This window comes from Physeter macrocephalus, chromosome 8, assembly GCF_002837175.3.
Source record: "Physeter macrocephalus isolate SW-GA chromosome 8, ASM283717v5, whole genome shotgun sequence".
NCBI classification, from domain to species: domain Eukaryota; kingdom Metazoa; phylum Chordata; class Mammalia; order Artiodactyla; family Physeteridae; genus Physeter; species Physeter macrocephalus.
Genome location: NC_041221.1, coordinates 82,710,082 through 82,726,764, shown reverse-complemented (window position 1 = coordinate 82,726,764; position 16,683 = coordinate 82,710,082). Strand labels below are relative to the sequence as shown.

Here is a 16,683-nt window from a genome sequence, read left to right as displayed (position 1 = left end):
GGGCCCAGCCGCTCCGCGGCATGTGGGATCCTCCCAGACCGAGGCGCGAACCCGGTTCCCCTGCATCGGCAGGCGGACGCGCAACCACTGCGCCACCAGGGAAGCCCATCCTTCATTTCTTTTTCATTTATTTCTGATCTTATCTTTAAGATTTCTTTCCTTCTGCTAAATTTGGGGTTATTTTGTTCTTCTTTCTCTAGATTGTATTGCTATAAACTTCCCTCTTAGAACTGCTTTTGCTGCATCCCATAGGTTTTGGGTCGTCGTGTCTCCATTGTCATTTATTTATAGGTATTTTTTGATTTCCTCTGTATGATTTGTGATAGAGGAAAAATCATACACAAGTAATAGTCACTTAGGAGACCCCATGTTTATTTCTCCATGATCAACTCCCAACCTACATCCGTATGTGTGCACACTTTACATGGCAAATCTTCTATTTTATGCTTTTGGTTGCCGGCCATATTATAAGCGTTTTCAATATGGCAACAAAACCTTTATCGTCATGGTTTGGCATGGTTTCATGGAACAAATCACAAGTGTCCCAAATGAACAATGAGGAGTGACAAGGTAAACATAACAACTCAGTGTTTTTCTGTTTGTTTGTCTCAACAACTAAAGCAATGCATCATATTTCTCAGCAGCAGCCCTTTCCTTCTTAGGAGAACCTGCTTTGGTCTCCATATTAAGAGGGATAACATCACTGTTCATTCACAAGCGACTTCCTCACCCAGGTGCCCCTGCTGAAACGAGTCCTCAGCATCTGGCAGGCATGTAACACAGAAATACATTCAAATGTCAATCCATTGTAATTCTGTGGTTGCTGTGAGCTGGAGCACTGTGTGGGGTTTCTCACCAGCAGGCCTTTGCTGACACAGCTAGGACAGCAAGGGCTCCTGCCGACAGCTTCCCTCACTGGATTCCAGTAAGAGTTTGCTTACATACAGTAAGGCAGACACTCCCTCTTAAAGGATTCCTCTTCCCGATTACACAGGCTCTTTCCAGTTTAAGGACTCAGATGTATGGGTAGGTGAGTTCTCCAGGGAAGTATCTACCTGACTTTCTCAGGTTTTATTCCAGTGTATGCACTATCCTGTTTGGCACAGGCTGAATCATCCCTGAGGCCTTTGCCACATTTATTACCATCCTGTATCTTCTGCAAGAGTTCCCTAATGTATAGACTTAACAGGATGGCTAAGGAATGTCTCACATCCACCAGTTCGCTGGACAGCTCAGAGCAGTCTTTTCCACTGACAGGGAGGAGCCACCCCTGAAGACACTTTTCCCTCACATAGGTTTTTGAGAGCCAGTCAGAAGATGAGTGTGGCCCATGTTCATTAAATATCCACAGGTTGTTCTCCAGGGTGTGATCTTTGGTGTCGGATGAGGGAAGAGCTCCTTCTGAATGTTTTCCCACACTGAGGACAATGACTGGGACTCTCCCTGCTGTGGAGCCTCTGATGTACTGCCAGGTGAGAGTTCTGCTTGAAGGACTGTCCACAATCTGGACACTGGTATGGGGTGTCCTTAGTGTGAATTCTCTGGTGTTTGGTCAGACAGGAGCTGTCCCTGAAAGCTTTACCACACTGATTACACTCATAGGTCTTCTCGCCAGTATGAGTCCTCTGGTGACGTATAAGGCCGGCGACGTTCCTGAAAAGTTTCTGACACTGATCACAGCCATAGGGCTTCTCACCAGTATGAATCCTCTGGTGCCTGATGAGGTAAGCACTCTCAATGAAAGTTTTCCCACATTCTTTACACTCATAGGGTTTCTCCCCAGAATGGATTTTCTGATGCACAATGAGGTGAGAGTTACGGTTGAAGGATTTCCCACATTCCACACATTCAAAGGGCTTCTCTCCAGTGTGAGTCCTCTCATGCTGGGTGAGGTATGAGCCATCTCGGAAGGCCTTTCCGCATTTGCTACAGTCATAAAGTTTCTCCCCAGTGTGGATTCCGAGATGCACAGTGAGGTGGGAGATGTCGGTGAAAGGTTTCCCACACTCATTACATCTATATGGTTTTTCCCCTGTATGAGTTCTTTGATGCAGAATCAGGCTAGTTTTCTATCGTTGCCATAATAAAGTACCATAAACATACCTTAAAACAACGCAGATTTATTATCTCATAGCCTTAATTAGCTTAGTGACCTTCCCTCTGACTCTGCCCCCCTAGGAACAAGTCAAACTTCCAAGCGGAGCTACCCCGGGGCTCCGAGGCTACGCCAACCAGTGTGAGCATCTCTGAGCCAGCCAGCACTGCAGGGCCTCAGGAGGGATGCTCCCAGGTCCTCCCAGACCTCTCTGTAGCCTCCTACTCCCCATTCCCGGAGACCCACCCTCTTCTTCACAATAACACCCTCTCATTATCCAAGTCCCAAAGAAAGAAGTTATTCTTAGGCCCTGAGCTGTGGGATGCTGATTCAGAGAAGTTTCTGCCGAGATGCCCCCATCCATGCTTACAACTGCCCTGCGACCCTGACTTAGCCACTTCTGGTCTTAAAAAGGTCCAAAGAAAACCCAAACTCACCTCTTTTTATCTCCACCTTTTTATTCCTCATCAAATGATTATAACAATGTATGATTTGTGATAGAGGAAAAAGCATACACAAGTAACAGTCACTTAGGAGACCCCATGTTTATTTCTCCATGATCAACTCCCAACCTACATCCGTATGTGTGCACACTTTACATGGCAAATCTTCTATTTTATGCTTTTGGTTGCCGGCCATTATTATAAGCGTTTTCAATATGGCAACAAAACCTTTATCATCATGGTTTGGCATGGTTGCATGGAACAAATCACAAGTGTCCCAAATGAACAATGAGGCGTGACAACGTAAACATAACAACTCAGTGTTTTTCTGTTTGTTTGTCTCAACAACTAAAGCAACGCATCATATTTCTCAGCAGCAGCCCTTTCCTTCTTAGGAGAACCTGCTTTGGCCTCCATATTAAGAGGGATAACATCACTGTTCATTCACAAGCGACTTCCTCACCCAGGTGCCCCTGCTGAAACGAGTCCTCAACACCTGGCAGGAATGTAACGCGGAAATACATTCAAATGTCAATCCGTTGTAATTCTGTGGTTGCTGTGAGCTGGAGCACTGTGTGGGGTTTCTCACCAGCAGGCCTTTGCTGACACAGCTAGGACAGCAAGGGCTCCTGCCGACAGCTTCCCTCACTGGATTCCAGTAAGAGTTTGCTTACATACAGTAAGGCAGACACTCCCTCTTAAAGGATTCCTCTTCCCGATTACACAGGCTCTTTCCAGTTTAAGGACTCAGATGTATGGGTAGGTGAGTTCTCCAGGGAAGTATCTACCTGACTTTCTCAGGTTTTATTCCAGTGTATGCACTATCCTGTTTGGCACAGGCTGAATCATCCCTGAGGCCTTTGCCACATTTATTACCATCCTGTATCTTCTGCAAGAGTTCCCTAATGTATAGACTTAACAGGATGGCTAAGGAATGTCTCACATCCACCAGTTCGCTGGACAGCTCAGAGCAGTCTTTTCCACTGACAGGGAGGAGCCACCCCTGAAGACACTTTTCCCTCACATAGGTTTTTGAGAGCCAGTCAGAAGATGAGTGTGGCCCATGTTCATTAAATATCCACAGGTTGTTCTCCAGGGTGTGATCTTTGGTGTCGGATGAGGGAAGAGCTCCTTCTGAATGTTTTCCCACACTGAGGACAATGACTGGGACTCTCCCTGCTGTGGAGCCTCTGATGTACTGCCAGGTGAGAGTTCTGCTTGAAGGACTGTCCACAATCTGGACACTGGTATGGGGTGTCCTTAGTGTGAATTCTCTGGTGTTTGGTCAGACAGGAGCTGTCCCTGAAAGCTTTACCACACTGATTACACTCATAGGTCTTCTCGCCAGTATGAGTCCTCTGGTGACGTATAAGGCCGGCGACGTTCCTGAAAAGTTTCTGACACTGATCACAGCCATAGGGCTTCTCACCAGTATGAATCCTCTGGTATCTGATGAGGTAAGCACTCTCAATGTTTTCCCACATTCTTTACACTCATAGGGTTTCTCCCCAGAATGGATTTTCTGATGCACAATGAGGTGAGAGTTACGGTTGAAGGATTTCCCACATTCCACACATTCAAAGGGCTTCTCTCTAGTGTGAGTCCTCTCGTGCTGGGTGAGGTATGAGCCATCTCGGAAGGCCTTTCCGCATTTGCTACAGTCATAAAGTTTCTCCCCAGTGTGGATTCCGAGATGCACAGTGAGGTGGGAGATGTCGGTGAAAGGTTTCCCACACTCATTACATCTATATGGTTTTTCCCCTGTATGAGTTCTTTGATGCAGAATCAGGGACGAATTTCGGTTGAAGGCTTTCCCAAATTCTAGACATGCGTAAGGTTTCTCCCCAGTGTGAATTCTCTGCTGTTGTGTCAGAGCTGACCCATCACTGAAGGCTTTCCCACATTTACTGCATTTATAGGGCTTCTCTCCTGTATGGATTCTTTAATGCACAATTAGGTTATAGTTCTTGGAGACGGATTTTCCACACTCATTACAGGTATAAGGTTTCTCTCCAGTCTGAGTTCAGTGATGCAAAACAAGAGAAGAGTTCCGTTTGAAGCACTTGCCACATTCAGTACATGTGTACAGTTTTTCTCCAGGGCTGTTCCTCCTGTTTTCATTAAGAGATGAACTCAGGGTAAAGATGTCCCCAAAGTCCTTACCTTCATACAGTTTCTTCCCTCCTTTCATTATTTTTTGTTCACCAAGAGGGGTAAAATGGTTGAAAGACTTAACACTTTCAGGGTATTTATAGGGTTTCTCTCTAGTTTGAGTTCTTCCAAATTGAATAACTTCCATGGAATGGTTGAAGGCTTTCCCACAGGTGTCACTGTCACCCGTTCTCTAGCTACATAACTTTTCTGACCATTGTGTAAAGCTGGGTCACAATCCAGGCTTTTAACACCTGAGCCACGTACATGGAAACCATTTCTTGTGGAAACTCTCTGACGTCGTGGAAGGTCTGGGCTCACGCTCAAATGCTCCCCAAATCCAGGATATTCACGAATTGCTTCCTGAGCTCCTGGTTCCTCCTGAGTTAAGGCTGATTGCCTTAAATGTCCCTCCTGGTTCTCACAGTCCCAACTATTACCTAGAATGGAGAAATGAGGACCCTCTCGTGTAAATCCTTCCATCTCCATGTCACAGGACAGTTCTTCCTCAGGAATGTTCTCAGCTGTCATTTTCAAACTGTCCCAGGCGGAGGCAGGCCGGTGGCACCTGCGGCAGTGGAGGGGGCTGCAGCGGCCATGTTCGGTGCAAATGCCTCCCTTGTTGCCTTTTATAAGCACACCCACTTTCCTCCTACTCATAACCTCTGAAAACTGCAATCTATTCTCCAATCTATAATCTTCTCATTTCAAAAATGTTAGCTAAATGGAATCATATACGAGGCAAACATTGGGGATTCACTTTTTGCACTCAATAATTCTCTGGAGATTCATCCGGGTTGTTAAGCATATCAATAGTTGGTTCCTTTGTATTGCTGAGTAGTATCGTGCTAAGGATGTACCACCGTTTGTTTAACCATGCACCTCCTAAAGGACTTCAGAGTTGTTTCCATTTGGGCTACTACGAATAAAGCTGCTATAAACAACTCTGTAGAGCCCTTATCTTTTATTCACTTTTATTTTTTTATTGGAGTATAATTGCTTTACAATGTTGTGTTAGTTTCTGCTGTACAGCGAAGTGAATCAGTTCTATGTATACCTATATCCCCTCCCTCTTGGACCTCCCTCCCACCCACCCCACCCCTAGTGCCACTCATCTAGGTCATCACAGAGCACGAAGCTGAGCTCTGTGTGCTATAGAGCAGGATCCCACTAGCTATCTATTTTACACGTGGAAGTATATATCTGTCAATCATGATCTCCCAATTTGTCCCATCCTCCCCTTCCCCCTCTGTGTCCACATGTCCATTCTCTACATCTGTGTCTCTATTCCTGCCCTGGAAATAGGTTCATCTGTACTATTTTTCTATATTCCACATATATGCATTATTATACGATATTATACGTTTTTCTGTTTCTGACTTACTTCACTCTGTATGACAGACTCTAGGTCCAACCACATCTCTAGAAATGACCCAATTTCATTCCTTTTTATGGCTGAGTAATATTCCATTGTATATATGTACCACATCTTCTTTATCCATTCACCTGTCATTGGACATTTAGGTTGCTTCCATGTCCTGGCTACTGTAAATAGTGCTGTAATGAACATTGGGGTACATGTGTAATTTTGAATTATGGTTTTCTCAGGGTATATGCCCAGTAGTGGGATTGCTGGGTCATATGGTAGTTCTGTTTTTAGTTTTTTTAAGGATCCTCCATACTGTTCTCCATAGTGGCTGTATCAATTCACATTCCCACCAACAGTGCAAGAGGTTTCCCTTTTCTCCACATCCTCTCCAGCATTTATTGTTTGTAGATTTTTTGATGATGGCCATTATGACCAGTGTGAGGTGATACCTCATTGTACTTTTGACTTGCATTTCTCTAATAATTAGTGATGTTGAGCATCTTTTCATGTGCCTCTTGGCCATCTGTAAGTCTTCTTTGGAGAAATGTCTATTTAGGTCTTCCACCCATTTTTGTTATTGCATTGTTTGTTTTTTTGATATTGAGTCCTTATCTTTTAAAGATACATACTTAAATACTTATGGATGAGAATGGATGAGATAATATGATGTCTGGGATTTGCTACCAAAAAATTCCAGATTGGGTGAGATACCAAAATAATAAGTAAGATTGGCCATTAGTTTGCAAGTGCACTATACTATTACCTCTACTTTTGAATTATGTTTGTAATTTTCCATATAAAGTTAAAAAAAGGAGACAGTAAGAAAAAATTACTTATCTGATACACTTATCTGAAGATATGCATATTTACACATATCTTTGAGTAAAATTGGAAGTATGATTTCTTATCATCTAATTTTAGCTCATGCCAAGATTACAGTAGTTCTTAACCTAAAACATAGAGCCCACACCTTCCAGTGATTATTATTGTAACATTCACTGTACCAAATTTAGCAGATTCAATCTAGGCATCTGTTCACTTTCTTCTTCTGGAAGTTCTTTATTAGGCTGCAGGGTTGAGATAATAGGTAGTCTGTAATGTTGGACAAAAGCAGGTAAGTAATCACCATAATCAAATGTATGAGATTCATGAGTAGCTTGTCTTCAAAAGAGAGAGTTCATATCTGACATGAATAGGTCCTTATCATCAAGACAAATGCTGAGAACACAGAAGTGTGATTACTAAAGATGAAGAGCAATAAACTATAGGAGCACAGTCAAGCCTGAAAATGAAGTGAAATGCATGTTATATTATGCAAAGGCTACTTTTGTTTTTAAGCCACTCTGGAGGACAGGATATTATTATCATGTTCAGTCTACAACCTAATGGTTCTTTAGTATAATCCTGCAAAATGGTGTCTACTATTTGGTGCCACCAATATTCTATCAGCTCATTCTTCCCCAGTGCTGTATCACACCCTCCCCTTCACAGCACTGAGGACACCCTATTTTTTCTCCACATGGAGCCTTACAAAATTGAGGACACACTCTCTCAAAGATCTCAAGCAAAGAACAGCACATAAATAGCAACCCATTAACTAAAATGGGATTAAAAGCTAAGACCTCCAAAGTAAATATTCATAATGACTTTCAAATACCAAGTTAGTACAATGACAACAAATGAGTTTCCCTTGTTAGGTCTTCAATGCCTGGACATACACTGTGATGAGCAATTCTAAAGCTTAAACAAAGTGTGTTATCAAAAGTGGGGATACCTGTCCACAAGATCAATCCCAATAAGACTAATCCCAAAGGAACATCTAAAAGTTATAGTTATGTTGTAGTTTGGTTATATCAAATATCCCTCCCAATAAGTGGGCCTCATACTTGGTATTGAGATAGTAATGCTTATTGTGATAGGATTTGATCATTAGTACCATACTTTGACAAGTAGGAAAAAGATGGTCTGCTAACAGGCTGTCTGTATGATGCTTAAATGCCTGGAAACTAAAAGATACTAGTCAATTTCATTAAAAACTATCAACATACAGATAGGTTCATGTGGTTGGTTTAGCAACTTAGGAATTCCATCAATGGAATGAAATCTATTGGCAACATCATATTAGGTAACTAAGAAAATATGGTTGACCTTAAAATCTTATTCATATGTCACAAGCCGGAACGGAGACATGTGGAATTAAAACCCAAATGGCATAGACCACGTGGAATTGTGCTATAGGTTTGCACTGAGGAGATTAATAATAGCGATGCTAGTGACAGAAAAAAGAAAAAAAAATAAGATTCGGGCTCAGGTGCACAATGTAAAACATGATTGAGAAGGAGCAGAGAAAAAAGGCCCTGAAGTTAAATACATATATATTTTTGGATGCTCCCTTCCTCTATCCTTTGCCATCTTCCTTGACTCTCACAACCAAACATTTTCTGGGTCCTGTGGATTCTGACTCTACATTTTTGGACAGTCTGTGGTCACTTACAAGACACTGGAAGTTGAAACGCTTAGCACTTACCTTGACATACTTAAAGGTTAATCTAAAACACTTTGCATAAAATAAAATGCTCTTGCCAAAAATCTTTACGATGGATTTGCTTATATATCTCATTATATTTTCCTTCTTCATAGCAACCACTGATTCCTGGTCTACAGAAATGGCATTTCAGAGGGGGCCATTTTTGTAAGCTGAAGTGGTTTCCCAGAAAGGAACATATGAAAAAATGAGGGGGATATATAAAGACAGAACAAAGGCAACAGGGAAAGCATGAAACCTGGAAAGAATTCCAAGAACAAACTACACAAAATGGGTTTGGGGACGTGAACAGCCATGCTTGGCAGGAGCTGAAACTGTAGCATGGAAGCATAGGAGAAAAGCTTGAAAGGGCTGGTGGGACCCAGGGGATGGCAGCCACTGGAACACCAGCAAGGCATTTAGACCACACACCATAGCCCCTTGGACAGCTATTGCAGGTTTGCACATGGGTAAGATAAGAGCAGCATGGCTAGGAAAAATTGACTAGAAGGAAGGAGCAGGGAGGAAAGGAGCAGAAGACCACAGTAGAAGGTTTTACTAATTGTTCCAGATGAGGCAACAGGGCTTGAACTAGGAAGGTGACAGTAGGAAGAGAAAGAAAAGGATTAATATGAGGGGCAGTGTGATTCATATACTTAAAAACTAGTTTTGTCCTCAATTAAAACTTAGAAAAATGGTCATTTGCAGTCATTGCCAAAGAACTACTTATGAGATGCTACGGATTCTTAAGTTGATTGGGAGGTAAACTGTCATTATTGTGATCAAACACGTAAGAGGGCATAAAAATTCTAATGGCTGATAAAGTCATTTTTAAAGGAAGCTTTGGTTAAGCTTAACAGAGGCTGGGAAAAAATAAGATTTTTGATATAAGTAAAAATTATTTTTAAAGAGAACATGATTGGTTGAAAGGTGATGAGTATTTTTAAATTTCTAAAATAATTAGTGATTTTAGCAGGGCAGTAATAATGACTTATATGATTGACAAATCTATTTTTCTCGACTTTTGCAAATCTATTTTTTATATCTACTTTTCTAGATCTATTTTCTCAACTTTTTCAGATCACTACTGCAAACTTATTGTTAATCAAAAGTTAATTTTTTTTGCAAATGCACCTATTAGTAAAACTCTGAAGCATTATAGGTGACACAAGCTAAATCATCTATTTCTTGGTGTATATGCCAACTTTGTTTCTATTCTCATTTACTTAATACATTTTTATTGAACACCTACTGTATGATAAATACTGTGCTGGTGCTGGGTATACAGTGAAGAGGGAAAAAAAAAAGGGTCTGTCCACATGGGAGCACACAGTATAATGGAAAAGACAGACATTAAATTTTTTTCAAAAAATCCAAATAGATAATTTAAACCTGTAAGATGCACTATGAAGGAAAATTACAGGGTGCTATGAGGGCTTATAACAGATAGGCTAAACCAAGCCTGGATCTGGGAAGATGTATTAAAGGAAACTGTCTTTGAACTGAAATCTGTAAGGAAGTAGGAGAGTGAAACAGGAAAAAAAAAGTAGGAGAGAGAACTAGAAGAAAAGACGAGCAGAGGGAAAGAATCACACATAATACAATGAAAATACTCTCTAACCTGTTGGGTAATAGTGTCCCACGGTCCATGCAGCAGCCGAGTCTTATAGCACTCGTGAACTCCTTCCCATATGTCCTTCAGAGCTAAAGGGCTTCCATCTGTGAAAGTGCATGGTAAAGACTGCCAGTTAGTAATCCATTTGACACAATGGTGTTTGATGTCTATCTAAAACTACTGAAAGAATATTATGATTTAAAAAAAATCTTTACTAGTACACACACTATTTACATATCAAAAGAGTGCTATATGAATTACTATTTTCTTCCTGAGGGAAATGTAAACATTCAAACTTGACCCCTTTGTAACCATCTAACAGTTAAATTATCTGCTCATTTATTGCCTCTGGAATTTTTACAAAATAAATAAGATCCAAATGTGTTTTAGAGAACTGATAAATAGAATCATCGGCAAAGGACCAGGCAGACTCACATACTCACAAGGGTGTACTACAGATACCTCTGAAGTCTTAATACTTACTCTAATCCTCAAATCAGAGACCATACACATGCTTCATTCACACTTTTGTTGGCTGAATATCTGTAATGTTCAAATCACTCTGTTGGGTACCATGGGGAATAGAGAGGAGGAAAGCACACAGTTTCTCCTAGTAAGGAGTATTTCCTTACTAGGGAAATTATGATAAGTATATCAGTAAATATTTATACTAAAATCCTAGGTAGAATGGTCACTGCCAGAGGAAAGCTGCAGTTCTCTGAGAGTCCAGAGGAGGGAGACATTAACACCCACTGTTTGTGGCAGGTGGAGAAGAGATCTCAGGGGTGGAGGGACTTGAAAAGGGCTTGGCATGAAGAGATCTGTAAGAGCTTTAGTGAACAATAAACCTCCTTTTCTTTGTTTAAGCAACTTCAATTATTCGCCTATATTCGTAATCACCCAAATAATGTATTTTACGAAGAATACTATGACACAAGATAAGTAAAGTGGAGAAATAGACATCTAGGTTCAGAAAAGAAAGCAGAAAGAGGGAATTACCTAAGGACTTTAAAACCACACACTGCTGAAAAGAAGGTGATCTTAACATTAGAATTTAGTGCTACTTGGCCCATTTAGAGCTAACCAAGTCCTCAAGACCTATGGGTGTGCTCTTTTCTTTAGGTAAGTAGACAATGTCATTTAAAGAAGACTCATCAGCATATTAGATCCAAAGAAGTATTTGGTCATCAGGTACAACAAAACTTGGGGAAATAATCTACTCAAAAGCCCCCCACACCAAAAGGTATTGCATTCAGACTTATGGAGTACAAGTAAAGATGTGGGGTGTAGGAGAAGAGCACGAAATTTCAAGTCCGGGCTGAGTTTGAATCCTAATATTGGCACTTATTCTGTATGTGACTGCAAGTTATTTTGCTTTTTTTAAAAAATTGAAATATAGTTGATTTACTATTTTGCTTTTAACTTTACCTGAAAAAATAAGGATAATAATCCTTTTCAAATCGTGTTTCTGGGACTCCCCTGGTGGTCCAGGGGTTAAGAATCTGCCTTCCAATGCAGGGGACGCGGGCTTGATCCCTGGCCAGGGAACTAAGATCCCACATGCCGCGGGGCAACTATGCCCGCGTGCCGCAACTAAGAGAGACCCGACGCAGCCAAAAAAAAAAAAAAAAAAAAAAAAAAAAAAAAATCCTGGGCTTCCCTGGTGGCGCAGTGGTTGAGAATCCGCCTGCCGATGCAGGGGACACGGGTTCGTGCCCCGGTCCGGGAAGATCCCACATGCCGCGGAGCGGCTGGGCCCGTGAGCCACGGCCGCTGAGCCTGTGCGTCCAGAGCCTGCGCTCCGCAACGGGAGAGGCCACACAGTGAGAGGCCCGCATACCGAAAAAAAAAAAAAAAAAAAATTCTGCTCTTGTGAACAGTTTACATCAGTGAACACACCAGGACTGTGTCACGCACATAACAAGAGTTCAATATATATTAGGTATCTCCTCCTAGCCCCCATTGCACCATTCCAGTAATTCTCATACCTTAAAGCTAAAAGGTTCATTTATAGACCATTATTTCTTAGCATTTTCTCATGTTGCTATACCATGCACATTGTGTTTGATACAGTAATATACTAATACCATAGGCAGGGCATTTCTCATGTTTGACCTGAAAAGTTGAACTTTTCTCAACCTTTATTTTCAATAAATAGCAATAGAATATTTTGATACATTTTCAATAAGTGTCTTCATCTTGGCATTTATCTGGTGGCAGGAAACCATTATCTTGTGATAAATTGTTTTATTCCATTGACATTTCCATGTCTGTAAAATGAACAAGATTTATTCATCCAATTAACATTTGAATGTCATGTTTAGCTACAAGTTTAAAACAAGCTGCCTTCAATATCTGTGTTATATTATTTTCTGAACACATTTACAGAATAGGGCCAAACTTTAATCTCAAGCACTACACATTTTCAAAATATGCACATACACGTGTGTGTGTGTGTGTGTGTGTGTGTGTGTGTGTGTGTGTGTGTGTGTGTATTGATGTTGGAAAAGGGGAATAGCATCTTAGGTACGTCAGTGTCAAATAGCAAACCAAATAATCAAATTATTAAAAGGTGACATGCTTTTAAAATAATTTTCAGATGTCAAAGTTAAAAGAAATCAAGTTGTAGGATAATAAAATATTATAGCTGGTATAATTACTAATTTTATAGATAAGGCAACCAAGGTCTTGGGAAATATACATCTGCCAAAATTATGGAGCCAGTTCATGACTGCACTAGAGCTGGAATCTCAGGACTCACAGTTCAGTGCTCTTCCTACTATTCCGTGCTGCCTCTGAGGGTGAAGACTGCATCTGTCCTTTCACCATAGCAGCCCTGCTGTGCAGTTCTAAGCCTCACTCACACGCTGCTAATGCTTTATATATATTTACTGAATAAATGACAAGTGAAAGGATGCTTTCCTTAACTTTATTTCCTCTAAGACAGGGAAAGGCTTTGCATACCTAGAGAAGAATGCTGGGTTTAAAATCTGGTAATCAGTAATGATCTCAATTTTATTCCTTAAAATATTTCAGCTAAAAATCTAAGGATGGAGTAAATGGTTTGGCTATTACCACTATCAAAACCCTGCATACTCTGCTGGAAACATTCATACAAAATGCAATAATCAGCAGCCTAGCAACAATGTGGAGAGACCCAAAACAAATGTTATAGAATATTTTCATCAGATTTGATGCTAGAATTAAGGGTATGTGTCATAAGTTTTCAGGCAACACCTAATTTAGAGAAAAAAATTAACACCTTAAATATAAGAGCTAAAAAATGACCTGGTTAGCTCAGAATAAGAGACAATCACAGGAATAAAAAATAAGTTCAAAACACAGAAAGATGCATGATACTCTTTTATGTATGTCTATAAGTGTGCTACCTGCTTGATACGAAGAGAAAAGTGTTTTTTAAGTGAATGGATGTGATTGGATTCTCTAATGTGTTTAGAAAACTGTTTAAAAACACACATATTAATGATGATCAAATGAGTGCTTGTGCAAGTTACTTTGACAAGAGTGTCAATCTCTCCAGTTTCTGCCAACCATTTACAGTACAGAAGATCTGGGTAATATAGCTTTGTCTCTCACATACAGATATGACAATAATGATTTAATGAAGTATGATGTGGATTCTTTTCCCTAAGCCCTCATCACCGGTTTACCTAGTCATAGCTCACACCTTCAAGAGCAAAAACATACAAAAGTTAGTTTTGTGATCCTTTATTCAAAGACAAAAAATGCTGACCTGATCAGCAATATCTTTAAAACCATGACATATGCAATTGACATGCAAAATATATTCAAATATGTCTGTATTACAAAACCAAAATGGAGCCTTCAGATATCCCACTGAAATCATTGAAATGAGATAGTCAAATATATTTTTTAAATCACATCATAAAATCTTAAATGGCAGAAACATGAAGAATTTTGTGATTTTGAATCTATTTATGAAAACTGAAGACCCAAAACTTTAACTTAAAATTAAAATGTGGATATACACTCTCGATACTATGTATAAAATACATAAAATACAACTAATGGGAACATACAGTAAAGCACAGGAACCTCTGCTTAACGCACTGTGGTGTCCTAAACGGGAGGGAAACCCACAGGGCAGGGTATATATGTATATGTATGGCTGATTAATTTTGCTGTGCAGTAGGAGCTAAGACAACATTGTAAAGCAACTAAACTCCAATAAAAATTAATAAAAATAAAATAAAATTAAAATGTGGACATAAACAAATATCATGAAACATATTATTTTGTGCCTTCATGTTCAGTTGAAGTTATCTTCAATCAAGAACATTAAGCCCTGTTTATAGGGTCTATTTTTTCCGTCTGGCCTCAGTCAAAGAAGACATAAGCCATACTCAATCAACAACTCCTAGTTTCAGACCCAAGATATTCGATAGCACCAATTTCAACATGCTTAGAAATCTCATTAATCGCACTGAAGCTGAGAAGCTCAGTAAAATCCCTTGCATACTTGAAAAACAGAAGTAGAAGCTGAAATAATTTCAGCAGCAACCTACAAAGTGAGCATGGTAAATTAAGGTCATTTGTTTCACAAGTGTTTATTGAGTGCCTACTATGTGCTTCTATCATCTGGAATGATAATACATATTTGAGCTAAAGGAATATTCTCTCAGCAACCTATAATAAAATGTCAATGACAAAAGAGGCAGAGACATTGGATGAAAAATAGAATAATTAAAAAGTACAATCTTTAGCAACTGCCAGTAGCATTTAACATTTTCATATAAAATCTCTCAATTGAATAATAACCTACATGTCAAGTAATCTATATATTACTCAAAATGTTCAGCTTTCTAAATTAAATTTCTCAGGGCTATTAGTTTTCATGAATCAAATAACAGCATATTTCACTAGCACTACCTAACGCTAGTGCAAGCATGCTGAAGTCACCTTTAACCTGCAGTGCATGCTTTCACTAAAATTTCATAACTCCTAAAAAGAAGATTAGAGAGAGTATAAATTATTTAGAGTAAATGTAAGAATAATGTTCTGAATGTGGTCACTAGAAATAAAAAGGAAAGGGTGGATTTTTCACAATGAATATGTCATTATTCAATATATTGTCTTCAAGAAAGCTTTGAAGTCTATAAAAATTCATGTCACATTCCACAGTAAGGCAGAGATGATGCTCCATCAAACGGGAAAATTCATTTTTGCTTCAGTGAGAAAATTATATTGTGATATGAAATGAGTGTTAATTGTTCATGTACATTCACATCAGCTACTATGCTGGCTAATTCTGTAATTTTTATTTATTCCTACATACATTTTTTGCATTTTGAGTCTTTATTAACCTCAAGAAATCTGAATGAAAATTCCAAAAGTATAGATTATGGCAACTTCTCTTTAATGTTTCTTAAACTTTGGTTACTGCATCGTGCAGTAAAATAAAAAGGCTAAAGAGTTTGTCTTAACTCCATAGTTTTCTATGTAGCCTTGAATAAATAAACCATGTAACCCCGCTGAGCACTCGGTATGTATGACTGTACTTGAGGATCGTAACAGTTCCTATCTTACAGTGTTATTGTGAGGGCCAAGACACAGAACTCAGCCAGCATTACTGGAAGGTACTACATGCCAAGCCCCACTTTACATATTAGCTCACAAACCTTAAAACTCTATAAAGTAGGTATTATTATTATTATCTCTTTTTTTTAGATGATAAAAGAAAGGAAACAAAAAGTTCAGTAACTTCCACAAGGTCACATAGTTAGTAATTAGCAGAGTGAGGAATCAGAACCAAGGCATTCCAGCTCCAGACTCTGCAGTCTGACCAGTACCCAGGAGCTCTTTGTAAACTATAAAGTGATACACACATATTAGTTGTGGTGTTGTTTTTGTTGTCACTAGTAGTCCCTACCAGCATTGCCTAACCTAGGAGTAACTAGAATTGTGCCTTTCCTAGGTTTCTTAGTAGGCCAGGCCTGCCCTTTCCCTCATCAATGTATGGACAAATCCCAAGTCCAACCAGGGCCTCTCTTGATCCCTCCAGCTCAAGGTAATCTCTTCCCTCTGAGGCCTGGTGGTAATTTTTCCCCCAGCTTTATTGAGATATAATGGATTCATAGTATTGTGTAAGTTTAAGGTGTACAATATGATGATTTGATATATGTATATATTGGGAAATGGTTACCACAATAAAGTTAGTTAACACATCCATCCCCTCACATATTTACCATTTGTGTGTGTGTATATGTGTAAATGTGGTTAGAACATTTAAAATCTACTCTCTTAGTAACTCTCAAATATAGATACAGTATTGTTAACTGTAGTCACCATGCTGTACATTAGACTCCCAGAACTTATTCATCTTATATCTGAAAATCTGTACCCTTTAACCAACATGTTCTCATTTCTCCCACCCACCCACCCACCCACCCAGCCTCTGTCAACCACTAACCTATTCTCTGCCTGGTGGCAATTTTTACCTCTCTT

General features: G+C 39.7%; 1 protein-coding gene across 3 annotated transcripts in view; it reads right to left on the bottom strand.

Moving 5' to 3' along the window:
- ATG10 (autophagy related 10) overlaps positions 1–16,683 on the bottom strand; it is a 244,731-nt gene that overhangs the window by 69,161 nt on the left and 158,887 nt on the right. For all 3 annotated transcript variants that reach the window (XM_024124819.3, XM_024124812.3, XM_028493041.2), the window contains exon 5: positions 10,204–10,301. In XM_024124819.3, the coding sequence (XP_023980587.1) occupies positions 10,204–10,301 (98 nt within the window). The remainder of the gene's footprint in view (positions 1–10,203; positions 10,302–16,683) is intronic.